Raw genomic sequence first — 19,323 nt, 5'->3', positions numbered from 1 at the left:
AGTACTCTGCATTGCCGGGCAATCGGATCATATATCATTCCCTTATTCGTAGAAGATAATGAAAGAAAAACTTAATTCCATGTAATTACTTTATATGTTTAGGTTGTGGAGTTGGAGAGGTCAAGCTGCCACCGCCAGGACCGTTTAGCGTGTCCACATCTTTGCTCAGTTTCCGTAAAAATACAATTACAATACCGACAGTAAGCCACACCTGGCCTGTCCTACCGTTGTAAAAGAAATGTTACCTTATGTTTTGCAATACCGCTTTCCTTATCCCTTGCACTTTCACGTCCAGTGCCGCCATACTCAGGTGTCTTTCGACAGCCCGAACTTCTTTCACAATTAGTGGGTCCAAGGGTGGGATGCCGTGCTTTCATACTCCTGAAATGTACAACTTTCTTGAAGCAGAAAATCTTCCTAGGTTTTTAGTTCTTCACGACAGCGAGTTTTAAGTTCGCTGTCTTCTGGGTTGTTGCAACGTTTTTTCTGATAGAAGTTTACCGCCCCATCTCATGATGGATGCTGCAATGACCTCTGAATCTTTGGTAAACTTCTACCAGACTACACGGTGCAACAACCCAGAAGACAGCCATGTTCCAAGAATATTTATTTCTCAAAACTTCCTACAAGGTGACAGTTTTTATCTGTGAACTTTGGCCTTACAGTCAGTACAGAGAGCAATGAAGTTATTTATTTTGCAAAAACTTTTTCTCTGCTTTGAAAATAAACTTCAAAAAACTTGACAGATTTAATTATAAGGTAATGATTGAGACAAAAGTTGCTTAAGTAATAGCCAATACCGCAAAGAAAACACAAATTCATACAGTTTCATAGATCAATTGTGTAACTTTGTTTGAGGAAATAATCCCTGTTTACACTGTATCTTAAACAATAAAACCAAATTCATAATTATTGGTTGTTGAAGTGAGCCGAGATAGCTCAGTCAGTATAGTGACTAGATACGGGCTGGACGACTTTTGTTGGACGCCCGATGGGGGAAAATGATTTTTCCTCTAGCCTCTGCATCCAGACCGGCTCTTGGGCCCACGCAGCCTCTTGTCCACTGGGTAACGCGTTGCTTTCCCAGGGGTAAAGTGCGGCCGGGGCGTGATACTGAGTACTCTCCCCATCTAGTGCCGGGGTAATGAATGTGTAAGAGCTATACGACCTCTTCCCCTCAAGCGACCGACAAGCTGTGTAGCAGGACTGCTTTACTTCACTTTTTATTGGTTGTTAAAGCAGGCCTCTTCCTAACACACGGCGACGCGTATCGAATTATCTGGCCTGTGAAGAGTTTTCGGGCGATAAACTTTGCCAATATTGTAATAACCTATCGAGGCCGACACTCGGCTGGTCTTACATAAGTTTGAAACTGGGGGTTGTTCGCAAAGAGTATGAGAATAAATATACACGATTTGTTCCTAATCGTGCAGATGCTTATTCTCTGAGACCAGTGAGAAAATACGCGAACGTCGGAATAATGGGGAAGTTTGCTGGAATTCGATTTCCGGTAGGGGCGGTTCCTTTAGCTCCGAATGTAAACAAAATGGAAGAACGGCGCCAAGGTCAAAGTTGTTTTCTCTGAAGAAGAGATTGCACAACACCGACGAACCGTCTTTGGTTCGAGACCTGACAGGGCCGAACATAAGGAAGACGAAATGGACGACTCCAAGTCAAATTTGTTCTTTTGGGTTCAGAAATTACAGAAAATAATGTCGCAGACCCCCAAAACTGCCCTGGTTTCGAGTTTTTGGGTTGCTGCTGGTTCTAGAGATAATTTGTACTACTGTACTCAACGACACACGTTTAATGATCATGTTTATAAGCCTTGGGGGAACGAACATTGATAAGAAATGGAAACATTTGTCTAATGCTCCTGCACTAACTCTGCGGGCACTCTGCTAGAAGCAAATCGCCAAAGTGTTTCTAACATTTCAGTAAGACTTATTTCAAGGGCAACCACAGATAAGGGATAAGCGTTTTGCGTACTTCACGCGACTTATTGGTATATTACTATCATCGTCATTACAAGACAAGGACTGCAACAGAAGTGCAACAACACAGACGACAGCCATCTTTATTTCGGGGATTCGTTTCATTCCTGTTACGTGGTCACAAACAAATAACAGCTTTATTTAACCGGCCGTATTGAAGAAGCTTCGTTGATACAACTCAACCCCAGACAAAGACAATTTCAAAGAAACAGCGCTTTCATTAAACTCCACCAGATTATTGTCGGAACGTTTAGAATTAAAGGCCATGGATTCTTTGAGAAATTGTGAGGTGGAAGCAGCACCATTCAGTGCGCCATCACAACTTTTACGTGCTTATTTAAGCATCGGGGACACATTTGCCTTCCCTTTAACAGTTAAAAAGGGCTAGGGCCTAGTAACCAGGAAAAACTTCACTGGAATGTCATGGCGAAGGTTGGGAGAGTTCATTACACTGGGATGAAAATGCTTCTGATTCCATTTTTGTACCATGGTACTTGATACTGGGTAGCGTTTTCAATGGTATGGTATCCTGTATTTAATTAAGTTCTGTGATGTATGAACATGTAGGCAAGAAATTTTTTTCAAAATCCATTTTATAATAAAGGAAAACCTTCTGCATTATCTTAAGTTATTTCACGTTCTCCTTAGATATTTTGTGCTGTATGCTAGACCTGAATTTTTTACTTCTGCACTTTGCAAAGCTTTTATGTCCAGAGAAATGTCTGAATTTGAGCCTGCAATTTCTATTACTGATGTAGAAGTACCACTTCCGGATTCATCAATAAAGGTGTCTTTCACTTTATTAACACAAACAATACATACAATTTCATTTTTCATAATCACAAAATAATACATGTCATATTTTTGAACACAGTTGCTGAAAGAGGAAAGGAAAGTTATGGAGGAGGAAAGATTTAAGGTCTGAAAAAAGAAATTGTTATTCTCCAACTGATTTAGAAAAATGAATAACATACACTCCCATTTCAATATATATATGCTGCATAAAATCAGAGAGGTTGTGTAAGTTGTGTACATAATTCACACCAAGGAATTTTAGATCATTTGTACTTTTGCAGTTAATATAATTGTTAGCTTTCCTCTAGGTCCCCATAATGCATCAATTTGCACTATGACAGACAGGAGGCATATTATGGATGGTTATTTTGCACCACAGCTTTCATGTATACTTGATTCCACACTTATCAAAGTTGTACTTGAAAACTGTTTAAACTGTGTGTAACACTGCCTGCTGAAAGACCAAAACACATTTTTAAACATAAAATATACACAGATACAACTGGAAGATTATTCACTCCATCAAAAGTAAAAATTAATTACACAAAAGACTTCAGCTTTTGGAGCAAACTGCTTGCAGCTGACCACCATCTCCTGAGAACTGACTTTCTGTCAAAGTCCAAGAGAAACGATGAAGAAGAAGCAGATAAGGCAAACAAATCAGTAAGTGGGAACACAACAGGAATACCTCAATATAACCTGAATTTAGTACACCAGTTAAGCGAAATAAACTTGTAATGAATAAGACTTCAGCACCAACTATTAATACAAATGTAAAAAGTGAAACTGCACATACGGATGCACATCTAAATGGAACTTAATAGCAACTGATAAAAGAATCCTTCAGAAAAACTACACAATGAAGGAAGGCGTTCAGCAAAACTTTCTGGTTTTAAAACCAGGAGAGCAACCTGATAAAGGATTTATCAGACTTGTAATTGTTTTATCCAAAACTATTATTGTGCACAGTTAAATGTGGGAAAATCCAACAAATGCTTACATTTCCTATCGATCTTCGTTTTCCCAAAGCCTATCATATGCCTGATCATACATTACACATTACTAATTACCACAGGAAAATTTTATTTCCTGGAATCATAGCAGGAACAGTTCCTTCTGCTATGGAGGGGCAGACAGAGTAAACTTCCAAGTCATCCCTCCAGATGTAGCATTATGCATACCACAACTACCTCATCCTCCTCCATTTGATCCCAATACATGGTGTGTACTACAATTACGAAGTTACCATCCAAGTTCCTTTACCTATCCTTCTTCTCCCGCCCCCTTTCCAAAGACAGAACATTAGCTAAAATCAATTTAAGAAACCTGAAAATGGTAATCTTTTAGGATACTGCGGTCTGGTAGAAACTCACAGATGTTTCGGAGTTGCACTTCTGAAATGTCAGTTAATTTCTACCGGACTAAACATTGCAATATGTCAGAAGACAATTACCTTCTTGTCGCAACTGAAAGCTCAGATTTACAAACTACACAAATGATAATGTAAAGAAACATCTCCACTTTTGAAGGTGTATGAATATAAAGTGGTTAAAAGCAATGTCACATCAAACCTACACTTGAGGGGAAAGTTTCTAAGCAGTTCCATTCAAAAGTACAAACATTTCGTCTAAACAAATCGATCCAGCATTCCCTTTCTGAAATGCATATTGAACGGTTAAGGTTGGGTAATCTTCAATGAAAAAGTCCTGTGTTCAACCTCATGAAATGAAAAACAAAGCACAAAACAGGTTGCTTATCTGGATATTAAATAAACTGAATAGAAGTTACCATGAATGCCACAAAAATTTAGATTCTACACTTGAAATGACATTATAAACAAACACAGCATATACGTAAACTTTCTCATTTATTTTTTGTTGTTTATGAACCATCTGCATTTACCCCAAATCCACAGACTTTGTAATATAATAATTCTACAAAATTAGTGCATATACACAAGACTTGTACACTGAAAATCTCATCTTTGAAAATATTGATCTTAATGAATTATTTCACATCAAAATGTGAAAGAAAAAAACAGCTATGTAATGCCTTTATAGGGGTATTGATACTACCAGTTCAATTTAAAATGTGGTGGTATGACACATTAGCCTTGTAATCTCCAACGATGTGGCCTCAGGAGATTTGAATTACTTCTTTAACAAATTTCTGACCTCAGTTTTATAAACTGTATATTTTGCATTTTGTTTCCTAACTACTGTCCTTAATATTTATAAATCCGTAATTTTAATGAAGTAAACTGGTGTTGCTAATCAAGATGGCAACCACAATATATATGATTATAGAATTTGTACAGTCTGAGACAACATATGTGACCTGTACTCTGTTAGAAGCAATGGTATTACCATAATTTGTAAATAAATAATGATCACTTTATCAATAAATTATACACACTTGTATTTCAAAATATATCCATCATAATACATTGGAATAGTATTTTAAAAGATTAATTTTCTGATAAACAGTTCCTTGTCATATTTTAAATCCATTTCTCCAATCTAAACTACATGTCCAACTGACAATAATCTCTAACAACACCTTACAACCTTACTTTCACAACAAACTTTCATCAGATTTAGAATTTAGGTTCCTGTCAAAAAACAAAACAAAAAAACATATATCATGAACAGAGATTTCTTGAAGGAAGAATGAGGACATACATCTTCAAGTGTGTTGCACTACGTAGTTTAGTAGCGTGACTTCCACACTATTTGTTATTGCTCTTAAACATGAAATGCAAATTTACAGAATCAAATCTTGAATACTGACACTCCTCACTCAATAGCAAAACTAATAAGCCTTTACTATGCATTGCCAAAATTCCAATAAACCGCAATGATTCCATGTTCCTATACCAACTGTGGCAATGCATTTGAGAGTCAGAAGTAAATAAAATACCTCAACCATTCCACAGAAATTGCACAAAGGCTAGTGCTGAGAAGCAAAGCGGTGTTGTAACTATACATTGACATTATGTTGCCCGCCATTCTTACAACAAAAGAGAGGGTGCACAATATTTTACCTTTTCGATACTTTGCATTAGTCAGTAACTATTAGTGACTGTAAGATACCATATCAAAAGATGATTTTGAACCTTGGGGTGACACCATGAAATTGCCATAAGTCTTTTTCTTTCAGTTCCAGGTCAATTAATTTTGAGGGATTAGCATGCTAGATGCAGCCTTCATGGTAATTTTAAAATTATGATACTGTCATTATCACATACCTTCTGTCCAGGTACAGTGTCATCTATTATCATGGCAGCCTAAGTTTCTGTAACACCAAACTTTCTTTGCACTTCTGGTGGCACCAATGGGCATATTATACCGACAACAAGCGTTAAGTGTTGTTAAAAAAACCTGCCTAAGAAACTGCCTCATACTGAAGTTGCAAGAGCACTCCCTGACACTAGTCTGTTCTTCTTGTGTTGTGTTCCAAAAAGGGGTCATAACTATTATCTTCATGTACACTAAATGCACACAGAACTATGTAACTCCTTCCATTATATATGGAAATGCAATAATTAAAACCGTACTTATCCTCTTGCAATTACAAGAAACTTAAAATTTTGATCACAACTATGCCCCCTCTTTTTCATCGTTTCATGTTCAGAATAAGAGTGGAAAACAGAATGCCCTATCTCAATGTTACATATCAGAATACACACACGTGCTGGCACCATTACAGCCTTTCCTGCACATTCTATCATCAGACCAGTTCAGGCTGCGAGGTCCAGAATTCAATTGTTTGCAACAACAGTACAAACAGTCTCCCAGGACTACTGGGGGCTGCATATGGTAGCCCACAAATCAGTGATTTTGGCTGTACCAACAAATTTATTTTCTTCTGACAACTGGGTTTGGAGAAAATGTGACTACAAGTTCTGTTATACCAAACAGCATAGTAACATGAAACTGTTATAGCAAAATTTGCTTCATTGGGATCCACAATTAAAATATGCATGTAAAATTAATATGAAAATCTGGAAATAAGCATAATATAAATTCACCTCAATAGACTACCTAACATAGAATGAGCTGCCCTGAATGTGATGAGACAGCAGTTCCAGATGTTTATAACACTAGAAGCAAGTTGGAAGCCTGCATTTTTATTACTTTGCCATGAAGGAGCTTTCTGAAGTTCACAAAATAACCGGCAATCAAAAGGTACCTCAATGTGAAATGTCACTGTCATTAAGGTCAACCAACTAAGTCACTGTAATTTGCACTGCATAAGGAAACCAAATAATTATTCAGACAGAACTGCTGTATGCAAAACAGGACATTCCCATATGCAAAAACACCATCAGCACATGGTGTATGAAGCACAACAGAACATGGAAAGTAGATGCTTTAGAAACCCAAAGAACTGTCAATAAAATGTATTTTCTAAAGTGACACAAACAAGCAGATGATTAATTCTGCATAGGATTATTTACTTTAATTAATTATTTAATGTTCTCCTAAATTCACCTATCATACCATCAGTTCAACCAGGACTGTAGTGAACTTATTATTTATCATTCAATCACAAATCAGTTAATATTCTTTATGATAAAGTATGTTGGTATTTAATTTTTGAAGGCAAAATGGTCACTCAATTCAAAAACTGTACCTACATTAACGATGGATGTCAGGATCACACAAACTCCAATCACTGCACAGGGACATATTTCATATTCAAGTCAATATATGACAGAAATAACACTAACTTTTCTTAACCTCGTCTTGTTAATATACAATGTGAATGTATGACATCTTGGTCTGGTACAGAAGGCAGAGTGCAATGCAACTGGATACAGTGTAACACCAGTCAGGCTTGCTGGCATAGCATATCTACATCCATGTAAAAAACAGAACATGCAGTCACACCATTATACTTTTATTGAGCTGCAGAACAGAGCTTCTCTGAGCTACTAACATCACTGGCTAAAATATAGGGACAAAAGTTGTTTTACATCAAATTACAGGGAAGAAATGATCATGAGCAAACTGATAATTTCAGATAGGGGCATCATTCAATACAGATTTCGATAGCAATATCCAGACATCTTTATATCAATCGTAATTAATTTTGTTTTTATCAGTTCGTGACTATTTAAACTGCTCCAGTACCCCAATTAAATTCAGTCTTATTAATTTCGTACCTAATACTAGTTTTGTGACACAACTATGTAGTTCAATATACATGTTATTCTTTCAAATAGCAATGTAAAATTCGTAAATGACCACGTCAAAATAAATGCTTCAGATGAACAATTGATTTAATTCAGGTAGGTCTGTTTCAAAAAATCATCACACAGTTTCGCACATCAGCTACAGTGAACTAAGAGTTAGTTTTGTTAAAATTCCACAGCTCAGCTGCACTTGAATTACAAACGTAAGAAAAACTACATAATTTGAGAGTAAAGATGACTGTGGGAATGGAACATTCTTAACGCTGTCATTCTCACAAATTATATTCACTGTCAACATTTATTACTCTCCAAATTTTGAATTCTTCACATTTAATATATGACACACTACATAATTACACAACTTACATTTTAAATTTCTGTTGCAACAACAATGTAATCATTAGAAAATGAAGATAGCATGCGTCCTTATTTTTTGGTCACAAAATGAAAAAAATCAATTATTCGTGTACAACACGCTTAAAAAGAAATAAAATTATGCAGTGAAAACAAATTTTAAAAAATTATGTAGTATGAGATGTATGAATATTACAATGACATAGTTTACATTCTCTGTTGGTGCTGGTATTTTATAGTGAAACTGACCCAAATGCACTCATATTTTAAATCAGTCAGATGATGCTATAATAAACTAAGGCCTAGCACGGGAGTGAATTGCACACCACTGCTGACTGTGTGTGTAAATGAATTTTTGAAGCATGGTGCTCAATTTCTCCAGAAATTGTGGACAACATTTTCAAAGTTACTAGAATTTCCAATTAAATGGGCAGGGGTGAGGATTTCATGGTCAATGAATTCACAATGAAAGATTAATGATTATGTTGATGACGAAAATATGTGTAGAGACAGTTGATAACACAATTCAAACCAGACTGCATATTACCGGCAAAAAAATATTAGATTTGAAATTAAATTTGTTAATAAAATTGTACTTTGCACAAAAAAGAGAGTTAGGCCCCCCACCAAATATGTTTTGTGTATTATACAAATTATAAGAATAAATAATTTGGGAAGGGAAAACACATTGTACATTCATAAATATGGTATTTGCTAGATAAACATTCTACCTACACACATTTATTATTAAATTTTTATAATTTTCATGGCTGTGAATTTCTAATCTAATGATGATTATAATATATTGTTATTGTACATTTAATTTTCTTCCTCCCTGCAATATGTATTTGCATACAAACAAGTGAAATCATAATTTCAAAATAATACTACAAGGTTTAAAACAACATAAACTGTAATTAATTATCAATTTATCAATCAAATTTCCTAATTTCAATCAGCAATGCATAAGTCATTCAGTATCAGAGGGCAGAATTCTGTTTTCATAAGTTGGAAAAAATGCCCATGGCGGAATACACTGTACTATGTGGCAAGGTGTCTCTTGCCATGCCAACATGCCCATGCCTCCGCGCATGAGACAGCGTGCATATCACAATTACCAGCTTTCAAAGACACACAGACACCTACCTGTCATGGACAGAGCCATCAACTCAATCTGTAAACTGTACCATACAAACTTTCTTTGGTAGATTTAAATGTCATTACAAACCATTCATTCTGACATGTCTCAATACAAAATACAACATCTCATTCCTTTACACCAACACAAATTTGGTGCCAGTTTGATATGAATGTCCACGGGAGCCGTGTGCCTGCACCGTTGCGAATACTCCTTAAGGGGAAATGCTAGCGGACATCAACACAGTTTAGAAAGCAGGGCCAAGTCATGTTGGCAACACTCCAGGCCAACTACATCCCGCCGACCTATGGCTCCCTATTGTGAATTTGGTATCCCAATGCTGACACAGGTTTTCATGAAAGGAATGCTCTTACACTGCCAGTGAATGGTTGTCTGCACACAGCGCATGTTGAAAGTGATGGTGCACATTTCACACATGCTACAAGGTGACCACAAGGTAAGAATAAAACTCTCCGTTCTTCCACGTAGCAAATCTGGCAGATTCATGCATCATCAATTACCTTCTCATGTCAACCGTTTGCTTGCACAGTGGATGCTTTCAGGCTGGACTTCTTACTGCAACAAAAATCATCCCACATTCGAACCTCACTGCCTGAAAATTTTAATTGTTTCATATGACTACACACCCCCATGGACACAACAGTTGATCAGTGGTAAAACTCATTAACTCAGGATAGAGCCAATCATCCATTTAACGTGCATGTAACACACCACCAACCATTTAGCCCATTTTCCTTATTTAGATCATAACACTAGTGTTGTTTGCGGGCAGATACCACAGTTTTGACAAACATCCATCTTCAATGTAAAAGTGAATAAATACAGAAGTGATATGTTCCTATACAAATAAAAAATTGAAATGGACTTACAAGACTACACCATATCATAACCCAGAAGACTAAACTACAAACGTTGACTGTAAAAACCTCAAATATCACAGTCTTAACCTCTCCTGGCCTACACAGATGAATGCACTGGAATTCAGTACTGATGCATTGCACTCTGCAAAACACAGGACTAAATAATTTTAATTTTCTTGTTACAAACCTGTTCTACATCCTTCCATGTTGACAAAACACATGCCAATGTCACACCTTTTACACTTTACCTGTACTCGCTAAGCAGCACATGCCCAGACATTACTGTTAGTGGGTTATGCATATATGTCAGTACGTGTGCACAGACAGTTCCCAACTAGACATCTTGTGATCCAGACCAGTGGTATTCAACCTGGGGGTACGCAAAGACATCTTAGGGGGTACGTGAAATTTAAAAACAAATATATATTATTTTATGATAAACACTGAATAATCAGTAATATAATTTATTTAATTTATTTTAGATTGAAGGAAACTGGATTTTGTTGGCCCAGGACAGGGTCCGGTGGAGGGCTTTGGTTAATTCGGTGATGAACCTTCGGGTTCGGTAAGCCATCTAGTTAGTTAGTTAATTTATTTTAGATGTAGATTATATACTATGTATAACTTGAATTATACACCAACAGCTTTGGGTGTACAAAGTTGAAGAGAAATTACATCTGGGGGTATGAGAACGAAAAAGGTTGAATACCACTGATCTAGACAATAAGCACTACATACATCCGAGTTGTTCCTTGGCACAGCGGTAGGTCCTATAGCATTCCATTTCTACATCTGTCTGACTGTCCCAACACAACTTATTTAATTTTTAAAGGAAGTCAGAAAGGAAAAATGTCTGTGTCCATCTATTTTCCCCATTTACCGTTAAAAGTAAAGCAGGGAAGACCCTATCAATCATCTGGGTAAAAGTGCACTTCTCTGAATACATCTTGATGATGATGCTGATGCCTCTGTCTTCTGCATGTCTCCCAGCAGATTATTCAAATCCTAGAACATGAAGCAGTTCTCATGAGTATGTTCAGGACTCACCAAAATCAAGGCTCCACTGAATTACGAGCACACGAAAATGTGATACCATCTCAAACGACTATAACACAGGCAGACATAAAACTTCATAGCGGTTTCTACATCCAGAGACAGAACATTCCAAGATAATGAACTTGTACATACATGATAATTTTCTGGGTTGAATGAACTGAAGAACAAGAAAACTTATGTGCAAGCAAAATACTGAATATAGCTGAGAAATGTTGGCTGACACCGAATGTCCACAGGGATTTTTATGGTAACTTTCCTCTGCCATACTCATGCAAGTCTTAAAATGAATTTCCAAAATCAATGGATTCTATTATCTCCAATAATAGTGATTTATACAGATGGTACTGGCAGAAGGTTTAACACTGGCTTTGAAACACATCTTGACCTGGTAAACCCCACTTCCCCAAAATTTATGTGGCAGAAAGGTAGGATTCAGTGACCAAAAAAAAATGAGCACAGAAATATGATCAAACCCAGGACCTTCTGAATGGTGTCTGTTGTCTTACCCTAAGGCCAGAGAACTCATCACAGTGAGAAATGTTATAGCCACAGAAACATACTTCTGCTTATGTTATGACTGGTTTCAACTCTTATCTTACAAAGAGATGCTACCCACAACCCGGAACATCAGCATATACCACTAACGTGAACATTAAAACAGAGAATTCAGTGAAATGTGGTACTAGATGCGTATGTGTGCGATCATAATGTTCTAGTAAAAACTAAATCTTATTCTTCACACATGAAAAAGTTGCCAGTGGAACCACCGTTCCGGAGAATTTGACGTAAATACGTCTATACGGAAAGAAAGTTTATAAGGTAATGTAATGTAATGTAAGGTAATGTAAGGTAAGGTAAGGTAATGTAGTGTAATGAAATGTAATGTAAGGTAAGGTAAGGTAAGGTAAGGTAAGGTAAGGTAAGGTAAGGTAAGGTAAGGTAAGGTAAGGTAAGGTAAGGTAAGGTAAGGTAAGGTAAGGTAAGGTAAGGTAAGGTAATGTAAGGTAATGTAATGAAATGTTTTATAGGTAACAACAATGCTAAGTAAACAGATGACGTTTCCTTGGTACCAATAATGCCGAGTAAACAATTGAAGTTTCCAAGGTAACATAACAATGCAGTTTCACTTTTTCGTTTCACTTTTTGCGGAATGACACTGACCTGAAAATATAGACGTATTTACGTCAACACAAATACTCTTATGCTGACACATGTCAAGTTTGGTGTGACAAACATAAATATGCAGCTTCATACACCGGTTCTGCAAATAAGAATAGAAATTTTGAAGTAAATTATGCAGAATGAGCCAATTACAAGATGCTATGCAAAACCATACTGCAAACACAACAAACTACAGTAGAGTCCCAATTAACCCACCTACAGTTATCGGACGTGCCATGTCGGAACACTCAATTTCATCAACAGCCAGGTCTGCACGTAGCAGAATGAATAATACACCCCTACCATGAATCTTTCATATATTTTATGTACTCAGTTGATACTACAGGCATACCACTGTTCAAATATTGGCATTACCTTGCCACAGAGAAAACGGAGGTGGCTCAGAAGCAAGTAGCCATTACTGATTTCCTTAAAACAAACATTTTCCCAGATACTCACCTGGACTGGAACATTAGCTTCCTTTGGCTAACGACATTCTTGAATGAATTCCCGCCCCTTGTTCAGCACAACATACATACACTTGGGAAACAACACTGCATGTTCAACCCATGGATCATCCATCTCCTCCCAGTCTTTGAGTCTTCCACCGCAGATGAAACATACTGTTTGGTCTCCCTTACCTGCCTGCACAGAGACACTGCTACATCAAACGAGCTTGAATACAGTGCCCTCAAAGACAATTAAGTGGCCACTCTTCTCGTGTCTCTCAGTTTACTTTAGAAAAACTGGAAACTAAGTGGAAGGCAATACACACCAGTACAATACAAAGACTGCCTTGCCCAGATCAGAATGCAATCAATGGGAATGGGTCAACTGCTATCAATATTTCAATAAAATAAAAACTAACACAGTTTCCAAACATCACCACACCATCAACATTTACATCCGGCTGCACTGGTTTTATCACTATTCTGCTCTCATAAAGAGCTTAAGTATATCTACAGCTATAAAAGCTCGACAGTACAGTACGCTGTACTCTTGTCCATAGGTAACACTGAAGGAGCTAAAGCATACTGTCTTAACTTATACCAGCACACTTTAGTCTTCCAGAATACCAAACTGCATGTATGAGTGATAATCCTATTCATATAAATAAACATTTAGTCCCCACATTTTAACCAACCAATGCCATGCTATGGTAAACACACCAGCCATGACTTACCCGTGTAATAGAAACCTGACTCAGTTTGTCTGGCTTCTGTTTGAGGGAGCGAGGCCAGTTCTCATATGACCGTACACGTGAATCATGTGTTGTGAGATGGGTGCATTGGGCCACAGCTCTGGTTGATGCCATGCTTCTGCAGCTCCTCTGGTGTCAAAAGGTTGTGATGCACCCCACTGCTGACAGCTGCAACAACAAACAAATTTCAAAGCTGTGTCCAGTTTGACAAGCAACCAGCAGCAGTCTGAAGTGTAAGCCATGCAACGCACCTTGCTCCGAGCCAGAATTCGGCCTAAACTCCAGGGATGGTCCACAGACATAGTCACGACTCTCTTGTTTCTCAGGGTGGCCATCAGAATTGATGGGAATGTTTCCAACTGGCAACCCTCTAACAAACCCACAGAATGGGGCCCAGCGCTGATGATCTGTGAAGGGGTCATCTCTTTCCTCCCAGTGTCCCACCTGAACTCCACAAAAGGCACACTGCAACCACATCACCCTGGTTCTTGTAGTAAAAGCCAGCAGCTGACAGAGAATGTGGGTCCTGAACAAGATGGACCATTTCTCATACGTTTTCAGACGGTCAGCTCACGCTTCAAGTTTAGTGATTGCCAGATCTTAGTGGCAGGCTGGTGTGGTGTTGAGGCGGTGAGGCACAAGGGGCAGTGGAGCTGGAAGGTGTGACATCTGCTGGAGGGTTGTCAACAGTGTCCACGGAGGATTTGAGATGTGGGCGGTTCTTTTCAATAGACACTGGGAGAGCTGCGTTAACGCCACTGGGAGGCATGACATGCGATATTAGCAGCAAACGTTAATTTGTTTGTTTTTCTCTAAATTTCTTCAGTTGCGAAAAAACAATCGGCCACGAGCTCTGAAATGAACAATACAGACTTTTGTTTCATTACATACATTTAAATCTGTATATAGATGAGGCAACGTCGCGTCTGATGACGCTACATTGAAACACAGTTAAGAAAATAAAAAAAAAATCGTCGCCCCTTGACACCAACACCTTGACTAGAAATTTCCTGAACAAAAATATACCTCATACAAAACTCATCCAAATAATTTATTCGTACATCGCCTCAATTGTATTCTGTCATTACCTACTTTATTATTGTATATGATACTTCTTGACCCCATAAACATTTCACACATAATTCCGAAATACGACATATAAATACAGCTATGTATTCTGTATTTTGCTACTCACCTTTCACAATTTTAACATACAGATGGCCTACAAATGACTACACGTAAGCACAACCTTAGACTGCTCTCGTGGGAAATTTCCCGACGATGGCATTCGATTCAAAGCAGAAATGTACAGTGGTGCCACGTCCTTTGCATAAACCATGCAAATAAATCGATATACTTTTCTCTTGCAGCAGGCTATTTCTAGTATTAACATTAAATTTCCAGCGAAACAAATTTCTAAATATGAATTGTCATTAGCGTTCATACTTTAGACACTAACATATAACTACCAAACCACACTATGCCATATTAGGCAGCAATGAAAGTCGAGTTAGGTCAATATTATAATATCACTGAATGTGTGGAAATAATGTTCTATATAAAATAAGAAATGTTTATATAGTGTTTAATTTCTACTTTTAAATCATTAAGAAATCCGTTTATAATGTATTAATTAGACCTAGTATTGGAATCATTTATCGGTGGCAAACAAATCCGCCATGTTTGTGCGGTTCATTGAAAAGTAAATAACGAATGAATTTCATATAACGGTTAGTACAACGCCAATGATTCGACGCATTACCAAAACACTCATTACAATCTACCATCCACTGTGTAGTAAAAATACTTGTTTGGAACACTACAAGGAATTTCGAGTTATTGTACTTTGGCTTCCGATAAGCCGCGTCGAATATTACGTTTCGACAGTCGTTGCATTTGCAGGACAATAATATCGTTATATTACACAGGCAATATGCACATATACGCCATGTAGGCGCTTGGGGGGAGGCGGTATAGCTCCTACTCATTCTTGACCTCGGCAAGAGAAGGGTCGTCAGCATCACGCCCTGGCCGCTTTTTACCCCCGGGAAAGAACCCCGGTACCCACCGGATAGGATTCTTGTTTACTAACCAAAAATATCTACATGTAGGTGGCAACATAACTTCACGACTTGCATCTTCATGTTGACTGTTTGGTCTGCGTCACTTGGTGGTCCTCAGAGCAGTGCGACAGATAAATGGATATTATCGTATATGTACCTATCAGTTCCAGCTATTTCCATCGCAACTGCAGCAGTTTTACAATTCATCGTTCTCAGAAGCATTATTCAAGTAATTAACGTAAAATTGATTTCAAGCCAGCAATCTTCATAATCTTATCAGCCTTGTTGGTAAATTGGTCTTTTGTTAACAAAGGCAGGCAGAATTATGTCAACTGTACAAATTCCGCCTGAACGTCTTTGTTCCTTTTGTCAGAATAAACAAAGTTTCTCTGGCATCAGCAAAGCGAGGACTCTTTCACAAAATACACTACAGCTTCCTTCTTAAACGCATACGAAAACATTTTCGAGGTGCCACACTCACGGTTTCGACTTGGAATGAGTAAACACTGCATTTGAGAAACAAATATATTTTCAGAACAGTCATTTATCTAAGAGTGTCGTCTTCACGTAACGCTTCAACTCCAAATGTAAAGCGATGGATGAAGGAATGGATTCGTGTGGCCTGTCCCTGCGTTTTCTTTGAAAGACTCAAAACTCTCAATCAGTACCTGAATAACGGCCTGCAGGTTGCATGAATGGGACAGAGCAGCTTTAGTTATCAATGGAGCATATGACAAGACGTGTGGACGTGGCCGACTAGAAGGACGTTTTTAATGTCCGGCCAGCAAGATAGGACGAGAAGGTTTTCACCAGGTACGACGGGAAGTTGTGATTCGAATATGTTGTAATAGACGTAAATTGATACTTGAATGTGTGGTTCCAAGTGGAATTGTGTACAAAATGCGCATTGCACAGTTGTAACGAACTCCTTCCGTAACTGCAGAACACACCAACTCCTCTGTTGTGGGGAAACCATTTTCAAAACTAATGGCAACTACCTGAGGCATGTAAAAATAGTTACCCGAGAAGACGTTGAGTTTTCCTTCGACCGGTTTGGGTATAAAGTTCTAAGTACACTGCATTTGCTATCTGCATCATTTTGAAGATGAAAGTTTCTTTTGTAAGATTTGAGGTTTTCACAGCAGTGAGTATGAAGATACTTGCTTAACTTTACATTTAACAAGGTATGGAAATTACTGCTTGAAGGAGAGTTGTTTTATGTTTATATAAAAGTAGCTCCATTATCCCTACACGACAACACTTTTTATTTCAGATTAAATAATTCACTTGGAACAATGATAAAATTCTTGTACAAAGTATAAAAGAGGGTAACAGTAAATTTAAAAGTAATAATATAAAATTGTTATGCAGAAGTAAAAGGGATAAGAACAGTGGGTCAAATTATGAAAACAAAAAACAACATATTTCAACTTTTTACATTTCTAAATTCAATATATTCTATTGAGTAAAATATGTTTCGATGGCAATGTCAAAAAGCAAACTGGCTTGCTGCAAGATTCCTCTGAATGTGGAGACAGTATGTTTCTCTGAAATGCTGGTATCTAGCTAAGAGTCTACATGACATCAAAATCCAGATCATCCTTACCACTGTGAGAACATAAAATCCCTTAACACACAGCCTATTCAATTGCATTAGGTGCGAGGTAATCGCAGATCAGTTTGCTAGTATTTACAGTGTTTTAAAAACAATCTGGCAGAATAAAGAGTTGTAAATAATTTTCTGCAACAGCAATCTCTAGAAAATGCAAGTCAGGTGTAACTTAAGCTCTACAAAAAGAATGACCCAGACATGTTGTCATGAAAAGTACTGTATTGTGTGAGGCACTGTCAAATAAAACAAACAAATTTTGGCTTCGCCAAACTAATTCAGGTCGTACTCAGTAGGATTTGAAGTTTTCACGGCAGTGAGTCTCAAGATGTTTGTCTTCTAACCCATGCGCCATGTAGTCTGGTAGAAGATATCCGTCTTCTGGGTTATTGCGCTGTGTAGTCTGGTCGATGTTAACCAACGTTTCAGAGGTCATACTGCCTCCGTCATCAGGGCGATGACGGAGGCAGTATGACCTCTGAAACGTTGGTTAACATCGACCAGACTACACAGCGCAATAACCCAGAAGACGGATATCTTCATACTCACCGCTGTGAGAACCTCAAGTCTTACATAGTCTGGTAGAAGTTTACCAACGTTTTTGAGGTCCTTGTTGCCTCCACCAATAGGGTCTCTGAAACGCTGGTAAACTTCTACCAGACTACATGGCGCAACAACCCAGAAGACAGCCATCTTTTGTTTCTACTCACTTGTCCAGACAGAGAAATCATGGCTGCCAACATTTTGCACTGCCACAATTAAGGTAAATACACTAATAAACCCCTTAATATAAACCAACTCCCAAATAATATTTGACTTATTTATCAATAAAGACGAATACAAAGTAATTCTTAAAACTATGAAAGATTTAAGTACAGCTCATTCATCACGTGTGAAAAAGTTGATGCATCTGGAAATACTGTATATATTTAAACAGAAAAGAATTAATACACAAACACAATGTCTCAACTCTCAGGTAATAAAATCTATGCTTCTTCATGCCAGAAGTTCTATAAAGCATAGTTCCATGGCCATACCAATAACTTCATTTCTCCACAATCATCAAGCTTAGAAACATCATGATAATCTTAAAATGATGTTACAAATTTAAAAAATGTTTGCTTTCAAAAAACCTGTGACCTTCAAATAGTAAGAAGTACCTTATTCCAAATATGATTGAATTGCAAATCATATGTTCACCTTGGACAAAATTGACTGTGCAACACACACCAACTGTGATTCTTAAGGTCTGTGAAAATGGTATAATATCATCGTGGAAGAATTTTCTTTGGACACTGCACAGAGTCTGGGGAAAACGGGAGATGACACATCAGAGGCTGGCTCTGTCCCTCAATCTGTATTTCTGTCTGTCTCAGTGTTCAAATAGGAAGTAAGGGTTTCTACTATATTGGGACCACTTAATAAAACTAGCCCATATCATTACAGAGAATGCACTATTAATAATAATAATATTTTATTTCAGTCCATGGATCCATAAGACAGTCAGATTATAATAGGATGTTGTAGCAATATCAAAGAATTCATTTAACAAACCTACAGTCATGATGCAGGGTGTAATACACTGTTCCAGGTCATTCAAGAACGTAAGGAACTCCATAACCAAACACAGAAAGAATCCGAGACATCACCTGCGACAGAGGAGGCCACTCTAGGTTAGTTGATTATTATTATTTTAGAGTGTTGTATGAACTGCTAAAGGTAAAGAGTCAACTATGATATTGCAGATAGACTGTGAATGAAAAATCTGAAGAAATGAGTAAGGACTTGGTCTTGGCTTATTTTATGATTACTGTAAAAAACTGGGAAGACAACGACTTGCATTCACAGGTCTACATTCAATCTGAGTATCTCCT

General features: G+C 37.6%; 1 protein-coding gene and 1 pseudogene across 2 annotated transcripts in view; both read right to left on the bottom strand.

The window, feature by feature from the left end:
- Positions 1-2,768: 2,768 nt before the first annotated feature.
- The window catches only part of LOC110837211 (death-associated inhibitor of apoptosis 1-like), an 18,483-nt pseudogene continuing 1,928 nt past the window's right edge, over positions 2,769-19,323 (bottom strand). The window contains exons 2-6 of the transcript XR_015534518.1: positions 14,029-14,630; positions 13,760-13,945; positions 13,036-13,217; positions 11,240-11,364; positions 2,769-10,054 (exon numbers count right to left, since the gene is read on the bottom strand). The product of XR_015534518.1 is annotated as a death-associated inhibitor of apoptosis 1-like (transcript). The remainder of the gene's footprint in view (positions 10,055-11,239; positions 11,365-13,035; positions 13,218-13,759; positions 13,946-14,028; positions 14,631-19,323) is intronic.
- Positions 17,082-19,323, bottom strand: part of LOC110837213 (cytochrome P450 4C1) — a 19,849-nt gene continuing 17,607 nt past the window's right edge. The window contains exon 5 of the mRNA XM_087346468.1: positions 17,082-19,098. Coding sequence (XP_087202594.1) covers positions 19,095-19,098 — 4 coding nt within the window. The 3' untranslated portion in view covers positions 17,082-19,094. The remainder of the gene's footprint in view (positions 19,099-19,323) is intronic.

This window comes from Zootermopsis nevadensis, unplaced genomic scaffold (genome assembly GCF_977971745.1).
Source record: "Zootermopsis nevadensis isolate Lab colony 2312 unplaced genomic scaffold, Znev_1.0 Znev_ptg000010l, whole genome shotgun sequence".
NCBI lineage: Eukaryota > Metazoa > Arthropoda > Insecta > Blattodea > Termopsidae > Zootermopsis > Zootermopsis nevadensis.
This window is presented reverse-complemented; position numbering and strand designations above follow the sequence as displayed.